At 37.1% G+C, this 12,752-nt stretch overlaps 1 protein-coding gene across 1 annotated transcript in view; it reads right to left on the bottom strand.

Annotated features, from left to right (window-relative positions):
• Positions 1-336: 336 nt before the first annotated feature.
• The window catches only part of RSPO3 (R-spondin 3), a 96,466-nt gene continuing 84,050 nt past the window's right edge, over positions 337-12,752 (bottom strand). The window contains exon 5 of the mRNA XM_006144257.2: positions 337-588. Coding sequence (XP_006144319.1) covers positions 395-588 — 194 coding nt within the window. The 3' untranslated portion in view covers positions 337-394. The remainder of the gene's footprint in view (positions 589-12,752) is intronic.

The raw sequence follows: 12,752 nt of genomic DNA, 5'->3' as shown, positions 1-12,752 counted from the left end.
TCTGAATTTGCAGAATTAACTTTTGCTTCTTAAAACAACAGCTTGAGAAAAAAATATATATATATATTTTTTAGGGAAAAGATGTTTTGCTCCAGATGTCATCATTATATTGTTACATCTTATAGCCTATTCATCAATATGTACAAAATTTCTTGTCTTTTAAGAATGCACAGAAGCAGTTAGAGTAACCATGTAGAAGTATCCCTTCTTTGAACTCTTGGCTTTTTGTTAACTATGTTTGTTAGGAAGAATATAGCAACTATTTGGAATGTTGGTTAGATGGAGCAGTAACCCGATATGTTGTCCACTTGTGGTCCTAATGGCTAAAGCACCTGCCCTGCGCATCTGGTTGAGATAGCAGCATCGTGAGTCTACAATAATCTTGTGGAAAACTCTAGTGTACAGTGCTGACTGATACCGATTTCTGTTGTTTATCTTGGGCTTTTCGCTTCTTCTGCTGCTGTTTGTCTTTGCTTTCTCGTTCTGGGATTTCTCTGCTGGATTCCAGACCTTTGTTCTCAGGTATTGCTGCTTCCTTACTTTCTTCTTTATTTAGTTTTTTCCTTTTCCTTTCCCTTCCTTTTTTCCCTGAAATGAAAGGATAATCCTTTAAACATTACATTCAGTTATGCTCTATTTGTTTATTCTAAGGTTTTAAAATTATTTAAATTTCTCTTAGGTTGCATACTATAGTCATGAATACCAAATATCTACTATTTAGATCATTCATTCACTTACTCTTTTTTTTTTTTTTAATCACTAGAAGGCGTGCATGCTCACCCGCGAAAAAAAGAGACAGAAAGAGAACACCCTAATGGGGTATGTTCTCACTGCAATCTTTATGCCTCCATTTCTTCATCCTATTGGATATGGAGCTTGCACATTTTCTAAGCTTCCCATCCAGAGTTCAAACTGTGGTTGGCCCAACCTGTTTAGGTTGTTCCAGCACCAGACCCGGGACACCTATGTGGCCTTAGCTACCACGCAGTGGTTCCCTCCTGTTTGCATCATCACAGCTGGGCCTATCTGTATTTTTCTTACCATAAACATTTGTATGTTGAAGTTAATTTACATTGCCATTTCTCTGTATGTAGGGGGGTGGTGACTATAATGTATCAATAACTCTGTGGCATTAGCTACAAAGGTAGGGACTTTCTGTCTCTAGATCAATGTGTAGATATTTATTGGATGTGTAATGAATTTCAGTGAGGCCCCTAAATTGGAACTGGGTTTGAAAGATAAATTTAATTCATCTCTCACTATGAAGTATCTTAAAAAGTGCAATGAACATGACTTTATAGGTCTTAATGTAGGAAGACATTGTAGCCCATATGGAGCCAAGGTAAAGAATCAAATTTTATTCTGTTCACATTGACAAATGACTGAGAGTTATTTGATTAAAGTACATGGGATTGGCAACAATTTGAAGCAATTTATTTATTTTAAAATAGGAAGTTATGTAGATGATTTATTATCATGTAAACATTTACATATGCAGTTGTCCCTCAGTATCTGTGGAAAATTGGTTTCAGGATCCTTGCAGATACCCCAAGCTACAGCTACTCGAATCTCATAAAATAGTATGGTATTTTCATGTAATCCTATGCACGTCCTCATGTATACTTAAAATTATCCCTAGATTACAGGAGATTTGACCTGTTCTAAACTAGTCACAGAAACAGCCAAACCCTTTTTGTTCTCATTCTGTACCATATAAATGCTATGTAAATAGTCGTTATTCTGTATTATTTAGGGAACAATGGCAAGAAAAAAAAATCTGCATGTTCAGTATACATGCAACTAATATTTATTTCTAGAAGATTTTTGATGTGAAACTTGCAGATATGGTGGGTGAGCTCTACAATCAGTAGTGCAGATTTCTGAGGGCATGGTTTAAGGGCATCCATGAACACGTATATCCCAATGAAAAATTACTAAGATTTAAAGTAATATCATAGTAAATAAAAACTAGCAACTACCTATTGGTGGGGCAAAATCTGAATGCATATCCCTTCACACTGAGCCATGTAAAATCTGTAATTAGTTTGTCTACAATAAGCCACTTTGGATAAAAGTATTTTGGAGAATTATTTGCATGAGAAAACCAAAATATTTTCATGTCCTGAAATAGACTGCAAATATTGAATTCAGTGGTTTGGCTTACCTTTTTGTAAGCTCTAGTTACGGAACCCTAGTGAGTGGTATTATTAACACTTCATACATGCACTAGGCCAGTACAGTCTCCTTGGATTAATGATTTCATGCCACAATAAGCTTTGTCATGAGACTATGTATTTTTTTAAAAACCTCCCAGTTACTTCATGAAAACTTGCCATGCTGGGCTCAACATAACATTACTACAAATTCTGGATTCTAAAAGGACAGTAAATGGAAATAAAAATTCAGACCATGGAGCAGCAAATATCTCTCACATTTTTGAGGTATGTATAAAAATGAACAAAAAGCATTAGAGTTAACTGTTATTCCTAAGGTGAGCCACTTAAACAATGATCTTTCAATTCCATTGTTATCTTCACTTAAAAGAATATTTCTGGGTTGCTAAGACCTCTAAGGAAGAAATCCAGGTACTTTTAAAAAATTTTAGATCTTATGACTACACATTGAAATGCTAATTTGAACATGATAACAACCCAAAGAAAACTGAAGAATAAATTTACCTTCCTGCATATGTAGCATAATTTAAATTTCATAAAGTTACAAAAACTGAGAGTGAGAAATGCTGGTTTTTGTATGTGCTTGGTTTTCAGAAGAAGATGGCTGCAAAGGTTGGATTACATAATATTTCCATTTTGAGGAGAATTTTGGAGGTGTTCGAGTTCAACTCTGAAAAAATTGTCAGCAAAAATCATTCCAAAGTTCCATAAAAACTACTGACCCCAAACAAAATGTTATTTTTATGGAAATCATCCAACAGTTCAGTGTTTGACATTGTTCTCTTGATGAAGGTCCAACATCTTACAGCTGTGATCCTAACCATAATGTTTTGGACACATAAGAAATATATTGTTTCTTCTTTGGTCACCGATTGATTTATATGTTTTTTAGCCCCTTGTGACAACATACTGAACTTGCAATGCATTCTGCTTATTAGCAAACAGATAGGATTATTTCTTAAGACAGGCAGAAACACTTTTGGAAACAGCTTGATACTTAGTATTATAGCTTTATTATCCAAGGACTTACTATTTAGTCTGGGCTGGGCGGGGAGTGAAAGAGAAAGCCGTAGTAGAGTAACAGGAAACTAGCCCGTGTACATTTCGGCTGCCTGGCAGAGGCTCTTGCACAATAGCAAAATGGGATTATTATTTTTTTACAGGCCATGTGTTTGTGGCTGGAAATGTTAACTGTTCTTTTGCATAAATAATACATTTTCCTCTTGTCCAGGAAATAAAGTAGAAATGCAGAAGGGTGGCTGTAGTCCATTAAAAAAATCACATGCAATTTGGGGTAATTTTATAAGTTTTTTTTAATTAAAATAGACTTTTTTTCTATTCTAGTGACTTTTTATTGATGTGGTTAATAGCTTTTGTTTTTCCCCCAACTTTTTGATTTTTACAATGTTGAAGACTAATCATCCCAATTATAACAGTCTAACATGGACATGAAGTCTTCAACAAATTCACAGAAAATGCGTAGTGTGAAAAAATTATATGTGGATTCCAAAACAGTTTCGCATTGATACTTTAGTTCAAGTTTACATGAATTTTTTGAGATCTCCTTATTGTGTGTACCTTACTAAACGTGCACGTGTATGTGATCTAACTATGAAGATGGTGTTTGGGTAAAAACTATCAAAGAACAATTGTTATTAGCAATCAAGTCCAATCTGGGCTCTTACAGGGAAGCACTATGATATAACATTTAAGAACACTGTCTTGTGGGACCAGCAGTTAGTGTAATGGTTATGTCGCTGGACTCCCATGTAATCAACTGCGTTTTGAGTCCCAGACCCAGTGGCTAAAACTCACAATGGGTGTGTGGGTGTGCATGCCCAGGATCCCGAGAGGAGAATGGAGGAGAAGGGATTGCGGTGTGGCCAGTCCCCCTGGGGGGTGATTTCTCACTCTCTTTCTGTCTCTCTGTCTCCCTCTAAAAAAAAGAGAGAGAGAACACTGTCTTTAGAGTCAGAAAAACACTGATCAAATTTGAGGTCTTCCACCAACTAGTTGTGTCCTTTTGGCAAGTAGTTGATATTTCTCAGGATTCATTGTCTATTTAAAATATGAGGTCTTATCGCAGTGACATACACTGCAAAGATGTACTCCGAAAACTAGGATAATTTGGGAGACCTGGGTCTACCCTAAAAGCCAGATGTGGTGGCATGTGCCTATGATCCCAGCAACTCAGTAGGCCGAGCGAGGGAGGAGAATCAAGAGCTTGAGGCTGACCTGGGTAACATACCGAAATCCTATTTACAAAATGAGCCAGGCATGCTGGTGTGCACCTGTGGACCCACCTACCTAGGGAGCCTAAGGCAGGAAGATTGGGACACAGTGAGATCTTGGAAAATAAAAAAGAGGGACCAGCAGGTGGCATAGTAACTAAGGTGCTAGACGCCCACATGGTCTACCGTGGTTCAAGCCCCAGACCCAGCAGCTTGAAAATCACACTCACTGGGTGAGTGTACATGTGTGCCCAAAATTTCAAGAGGAGAATGGAAGAGAAGAGACTGTGACATGGCCATAATCTCTGGGTGGGGGTAGGGTGATTTCTCAATTTCTCTCTCTCTGTGTTGTGTGAGTGCACACACCCTATGGTAAAAACCTAAAAAAGAAAAAGAAGAAAGAACTAAAGAAAGATCATTACTACCTACTAATCTTTGTAAGGATTGAATGAGACATTTATACAGAGAGCACTTAGCATAGTGCCTGGCATATGTTAATCACAGGATATATAAAGCTAAAATTATTAAGTCATTACACAAACATGAATCAAGCCTTGACTACATGCCAAAAGTGTGCTAAAACCTGGGGCCGAGTGAGACATGGAGACTGACACAATAATCATACAAAATGTTCACATAGAGGCACGTACAAGTCTCTATTGGGAACACAGAAAGAAAAGCAATGAACTTTGCAAGCAGAGGTTGAAAGTCTCCCCAGATGGAGTGATGATTGAGCTGAGCCTAAAAGAATGACTGAGAGTTTGCCAGGCTGATGAGGGAAGGAGGGCATGTCAGGCAGTGAACCCTGTGTCAATGGCATGAAGGCATGCAAGGACATGGTGAATCTGGGACACTGAAAGTAGACGTCCTCTGTTTGATCACAGTCTATATATAGGACAAGAGAAGCTGGAAAGATATATAGGGCTCGATTGCCATGTTAGGAGTTTGTCCTGGAAACCAGGTCCACTGAAAACTGGAGAACAGGAAGTATCAGAGTCTAAGAAGGGCAGAGTTTGGACGTTTGTGTGACTAGTTTAGAACAAGCCAGTAGGATCTTCTGATACATGACCTTATTTCCTGTATCAGTCATTGCTATAAATAATAAGACTCCATAGGGGGAGTGTAGCCAATGACTGGTATTTATTTTTGAAACTTAATCTTTCAGAGTAGCAAAATCATTTTGCAGACCATAAAGACACATAAGATTTTGTTGCAAACTAATATCATGTAATTGACTAAGTAACTGATGTTTTTGAGATTCTGAAATTTTATTTTCTACTAATACATATAGATTGATAGATCTAATTGTAATGATGAAAGAGAGACAGAGAGAGAGAGTTTTATAAAGGTATCTCCTAAGACATTTTGCAGATGAGGTTCCTAAACATAGATGACTATAAAAATATAGATTCCTAGTTTCCACTCCTAGACTTTGAATTTCAGTAGTTCTTATGAGAGGCCCAGAACCTATAGCAGTAAGTTCATTCCCATTATTTATTTATTTATTTATTTATTTATTTATTTATTTATTTATTTATTTATTTATTTATTTATTTATTTATTTATTTATTTATTTATTTATTTATTTATTTATTTATTTATTTATTTATTTATTTATTTATTTATTTATTTATTTATTTATTTATTTATTTATTTATTTATTTATTTATTTCCTCTCGGGATCTTGGGCACGCATGCACATGCGCCCGGTGTGAGTTTTAAGCCACTGGGTCCGCTCTAACTGCTGGTTCCCATTCCCATTATTTTTGATGTGCAACTACAGTTAAGAATCAGAGCTGTTGGGAGCCAGAAGGTGGTGTTATAGTTATAGCACTGGACTCCACATGACAGACTGCGGTTTGAGTCCCAGACCTGGCAGCTGGAAAATCATGCTAGGTGCACGTGCATGAATGTTCAAAATCCCAGGAAGAGAATGGAGTAGAAGGGATTGTGGCATGGCCATCCCCTCTGGGGGGTTATTTCTCACTTTTTCTCTCACTGTCTCTCTCTGTCTCACTCTGGGGAACAGAAACATACTATGGGAAAACCTTGTAAATTAATAATAAAAATAATAATGATACAATTTCTGAAAAATTTTAAAAATTAAAAATGATCATAGCTGTTGAGCAATAGAAGACCCAATTTCTTTAAATATGTATTCTCAAAATTTACTTTAAATCACATGGCTATTCATTTAATTACTTTCATTTTTTTCTAATGGATGTCAAATACATTTCTGACATAACATTGCTTTCATTTTTAAGATAAGTTTTCAAATCAAGTAATGTGAAATACGTACCGAGATATGAAAATTAGTTGCGATTATCTTTGTAAAAACTGTTTAATTACAAATACAAACTGAAAAGAATAAATATGTGAACATAACAGGGAGGAGAAAGCGATTATGAACTATTTTTCTTAAATTACATATTTTGAAGTTTCAAGTAAAAATACCAACCATAGAACATGTTTGATACTCTCTTATATGTAAAGGGGCTAGGGTTAGGGGTTAGGTTGATCTCCCTAGAATCACAAATATAATTAATTTATTGAGAATTATTAAATTATGAATACCAGTTAGTGATCATCTTGATATTTAAAAATAATCTGTCTGTAGGTCTTTACAAAACTGCCTTGCTGTGAATTTCTCATGAGGTGCCACTAAGAGGAGCTGTTGAGCTTTAAGTAGCTGTACTTTTCCCAAGACAAACTAGGTTATCATTTTTTACCAAAAAGTTAAAAATGTACCCTATCATGTAGACTGAGGACTACATATCACTGATTCTATGACTCAAACCAACTAAATAAATATTCCATTAAGAGGATACAATTTCTTACTAGATGTCCCCCTTTATTTGGTGTGGAATGAAATCCAGTGGGAAGCTCATGATTTTATACCTTCCACAAAGCAAAAAGAGTGTGCAGAAGGAATTTTCCAACAATTTTTGAATCTAGAGTTGGATATGGTTTTTATGAAGAGAGGATGAAAATTCCACATTTACTCTTTCTACTAAGATTTGGAGAAAATTTGCAAGGAAGGAGAATTGCTACACTATAATTTTTAAAAAGCAGCCACGATCTACAATGTAGTTACATGTTAAAGGCCTTTGAACTGTTCACTATAGAAACAAAGGGACAATCTAAGCCAGTGAGGAAGAATGGAGCAGAAAGTCACTAAGGCCAAATTTCCTTCTCAGCTGTATACCAGGAAGAACCCACTGGTGCGACACATCTAATCCTTTGGTCTTTTAAAATTTGTTTTACTAAAATAGAAATAGATGCTTATTGCCTTTGCTATAATCTTAACCTCAGAATTTATAAAAAATATAGTAAAAATATTATACCGTGGATAGTTTATATATAGATAGCAAACACCTCCATATTGAAATTTAAAGTTATGCTTTATAAATGAATACATTTGATGACTTTGCTATTTAACTTCCAAGATGTTTCTGGTTAGTTGTTCAAAGAAAAAAATAATTTGATATACCATTACATAGTGTACTAAATGCTGTTTATTTGGGATATTACCTTGGACACATTTTTTGCAAAGATACCACTGATCATTAAATATACAAAGATTGAAATCACATTTTGTCATCAATTGCAAAAGGCCAATGTAAGAGATCAGATCTATGTGTTATCATAATTTGTTTTGGAATACAAAAATAAGAATGCACTGATTATAAGACACTGAGTGTAAATTTTGGGAGGTGAAAGCATCTTAACAGGGCACATGGGATACTTGTCCATGGTGACCTGGCCCTTGCTTACTAATTCACTCATCTGGCTGGTCTCATGTTCTTGTCTTCTTGGTCAGCTCTGAACCTCTCCCACCATAAAATTACTTTTCACATATACTAGGGGGCTTCAAAAGGTTCATGGAACATGGAATTAAAGTATAAGTTTATTTTGGTATACACATTTTTGAAATCATACATAGTTTTCTCATAATATGCCCTGTTTATGAACTTTCTGAGGACTCCTTGTATTCGATATATTTACCTACTGCAGTTCCTAGTATCCCTTGCTCTAGTTCAGACTTATTGTTTAATTCTCTGGGCCGACCACAGCCCTTCAGAGAAACTACCTTCAATTTTCTAGTCTCTTCTAGGATAGGCTATTTACATTTCTTCTCTCTAGGTTCTTAGCTTCCACTTTGGCCACTGATACGATAATCAAGGTGAAGATGTTTTGGACAGTCTGTTTTTGAGAAGAGTAAGAGTGATAACTAAAAATCAACAAATACTGCTATGTCTATAAAGTCATTTGACCCCTCATTTAATAGATGAGGAATCAGGGCCTTTAACTCATGGTGCCTTTCTGTCTTCACATTACACTTCAACAGAGCACTATGTGACATGCCTTCCTTGTTTGATTTCACGCTTAAAGCTACAGAGTAGGGAATTGGAGGCAAGGTTAATGCCCACGTGTGGACTAACTTTTTTAAAAAAAGAAGTTTGATAAAATGCAAGGTTTGGAATATACTTACTTAGCCTTTTGAAATTTGAATTTCCTGGGTAGCAAGTTGCTTATCAGAACCTAACTTAGAACATAACAGCATTTTGGAATAGATGCTTTGCATCAGCACCATTTAGCAAACTCATTCTCTATCCTTTTCTTTTTTATTGCTACAAGTCTACTTTTTTTTTTCAGTATTACTACTCCCCCTAATATAGAGAGGTTTAAAAATTATTTTGATATCATTTATATCTAATTTAGAAACCTTAGTTTACCTTGAACTATCACCATAACGTTTTGAAACACATGCATCTGGCATGGTATTTAAGTCACTGGATCTAGGACTCAGAAAGCAGTTGGTCATGTGGGATCCAGCTGCCTCAACCTTTGCACCATCTGCTGGCCTGTGGATTTCAAGTTTGAAAATCCTAATGAGGTTTGAAAACATTCCTTTGGCAAACGTCATAAATATCAATAATCATGCTTTTCCAGAATGCTTATTTTCATAGTCTGCTTTGAAAAGAATGAATTTTCTTTTGCGAAATCAGATATTTTCCTTGTGAATCTACTACTGTCAATAGGCATTTTCAAAATTTTTTCCTTTGTTGTTTAAACAATTTCATTATCTACTGGAGATTCAAAATTTGAAATTTTGAATTGGGGTCTATGTCTTAATAGAAAATTTATGACCCTGTCACCCAAGGTTACTCCATTGTACCTCATTGTTTCTGCTGCCCTAAGCCTCAATTTGGGATCTTTGATTTATTTATAAAAGAGTTCCCTCTCCCCCCCAAAAAAACCTATTAAAAATATAGGATATTGGGACCAGCAGATGGCATAATGGTTATGTTGCTGGACTCCCTTGCAGTTGACAGCAGTTTGAGTCCCAGATGGCAGCTTGAAACTCACACTGGGCATGTGTGTGTATGCCCAAAATCCCAAGAGGAGAATTGGGGAGAAGGGATTGTGGCATGGCCTTCCCTTGTGGATGTTGGGGGGTGGGGTGATTTCTTGCTTTCTGTTTCTCTGGCAAGTGCAAGCTCTTTATAGCAAAAATCTCTCTTTATATATTTTTTTCTTCTATTTTTTTAAGAGAATTTTTGCTATAGGGCACATATGCTCACCAGAGAGACAGATAGAAATCACCCCTCAGGGGTGACATCTACACTACAGTCCCTTCTTAGCCATTCTCCTTTTGGGATTTTGGGCATGTATTCATGTACATGTGTCTCCCATGAGTCAAGCTGCCAGGTCTGGGACTTAATACACACACACACACACACACACATATGATACAAAATACTAGGCTGTTTTCTATTGTAAATCATTGATATTAAAGACAATTAAAAGTATAAAAATTCTTTGCCATATTTACAATGTGCTCATTGTAAAAGTAAAAGACATCCTGTATTTTATTGAAAAATATTTATTGGTTTATTTATATTTTTAGATTTTTGCCATAGGGCATGTGTATTCACTGGAGAAAGACAGAGAGAAAGAAAGTAAGAAATCACCCTCTGGGGAGATGGCCATGCTGCAATCCCTTCTTTATTCTTCTCTTAGAGATTTTTGCTATAGGGTGCATGTGGTCACCAGAGAGACAGAGAGATAGAAATCACCCTCAGGAGTAGCAGCTGCTCTGCAATCCCTTCTCCATTCTCCTCTCGGGATTTGGGGTGTGCATGTACACATACATGCCTTACAGAGTTTTAAGCCACCAGGTCCAGGACTTGAACCACAGTTGGCCGTGTGGGAGTACAGTGACATAACCATTATGGCATCTGCTGGTCCCAAATCTAGTCAAATTTTATTACTTAAAAAAAATGTTTTCAAATTTTTTATATATTTTACTTTATTATTATTATTATTTAAATTTGACCAGAGAAAGAAGGGGAAAGTGAGAAGGCAAGCCTTCAGGTCCAGGACTCAAACTGTGGTTGGCCATGTGGGAGTCCAGCACCCCAACCACTATGCCACCTGCTGGCCCCATACTTTAAAATATTTAAAAAGTTTATTTCTTTCTTCCATGAGAAAGAGAGAGAGAGTTACCCCCTAAAAGATCTCCATGCCATGATCCATTCCAAGCTCCAGTCAGCCCTGATCATGGGAACACACGTACTGGCATGTTCTGGGGTATATCTGAGTGTGAACTCGGAACCTTCCCATGTGGTCAGCCTCACAAAATGTTTTGCTACATCACCATCTGGCTCCTATTTTTTAAAAAGACATACTTTCCATGTTGCAGTTCTCCTGCCTCAGGAGATAAAAATAGAAATAAAACTTTCTATTATGAAAGTCTTATTGCTTTCTTCAGAAATTTAGACAGTGTTGTGGCTGATTGTTAGTATTTTAAAGACCATTAAAATTTGCCTAGTAATACTGTTAAGGATCCTACCCCAAATTTTCTTTTTCTTATTTTGAGAGATTTTTGCTATAGGGTGCTTGTGCTCACTGGAAAGACAGACAGAGAGAAAGAGAGAGAGACAGAAAGTGAGAAATCACCCTCTGGGGGCGAGGATGGCTGCACTGCATTCCCTTCTCCTCTATTCTCCCCTAGAGATTTTGGGCAAGCATGCACACGAGCCTGGTATGAGTTTTAAGCCACTGGGTCTGTGACTTGAACCTCAGGTCTGTGACTTGAACCTCAGTCAATTACATGGGAGTCCAGTGATGTAACTGCTATGCCTTCTGCTGGTCACAATTACCCCAGATTTTCAATTTGGACCTAGACTTTTCAAAGTTAAGTAACTCTTTCAAGAATGAATGGATGTGTTTATGTGTTTTGGAACTTTTATATTCTGTTTCCTTTCTCACCAACCCTCCATGGTGTGGGGCCCCCTGCTGCTTTAAACAACCCTTTAAAAAGTTGTCTCATTTAAATACAGGTTGAAGATCCCTTATCTGAAATGCCTGGGACCAAAGTGTTTTGAATTTCAGGTTCCCCCTCCCCCCCAATTTTGCAGTGTCTGTATATATATAAAAAGAGACACTATGGGGCTGGGACCTACGTCTAACCACATACTTTCATGTTTCAAATATACCTCATAGATATAGCCCAAAGGGAGTTTTATACAATATTTTTCTAATGCAGCATTTTTTTTTAAGAGATTTTGACCTTAGGGTGTGTGCACTTGTCAAAGAGAGAGACACAGAGACAGTGGGAGGGAAAGTGAGAAATCACCCCCCCAGTAGGGATAGCCATGCCACAATTCTGTCTTCTCCATTCTCCTCCCAGGATCTTGGGACCACACACACACACCACACACACACACACACACACACACACACACACACACGGGATATGATTTAAAAGCCACTAGGTAAGGGAGTTGAACTGTAGTCAGCCATGGGGGAGTCCTATGAGGTAACCACTATGCCATCTACTGGCCCCTGTATTGCAGCATTTTGACTGTGACCCATCATGTGATGTCATGTGTGGAACTTTCTACTTTTCTTTTATATCGTGATGTTCAAAAACTTTTGAATTTTGGGGACCAGCAGTTAGCATAATGGCTATGTCGCTGAACTCCCATGTAGTCAACCACAGTTCAAGTCCTGGACCTGGTGGCTTAAACTCACGCTGGGAGCATGTGCATGCATGCCCAAGATCCCGAGAGGAGAGTGGAGGAAAAGGGATTGTGGCGTGGCCATCCCCCCTGGGGGGTGATTTCTTTTTTTCTCTGTCTCTGGTGAGTGCACGTGCCCTGTAGCAAAAAAAAAAAAAATTTCTCCAAAAATAATGTTTTTTTGAATTGTAAGGACCAGTCTAGACTCTTCCATGGTGGTTAGGGTAGCTGGATTCCACATGGCCAATTTTGAATGTAGGTGCATTCTCAAAATCCTGAGAGGAGAGTGAAGGAGAGCAGATAGTGATATAGGCATTCCT

The sequence above is a fragment of the Tupaia chinensis genome, unplaced genomic scaffold (genome assembly GCF_000334495.1).
Source record: "Tupaia chinensis unplaced genomic scaffold, TupChi_1.0 Scaffold000117_1, whole genome shotgun sequence".
Classification (NCBI taxonomy): Eukaryota; Metazoa; Chordata; class Mammalia; order Scandentia; family Tupaiidae; genus Tupaia; species Tupaia belangeri.
This window is presented reverse-complemented; position numbering and strand designations above follow the sequence as displayed.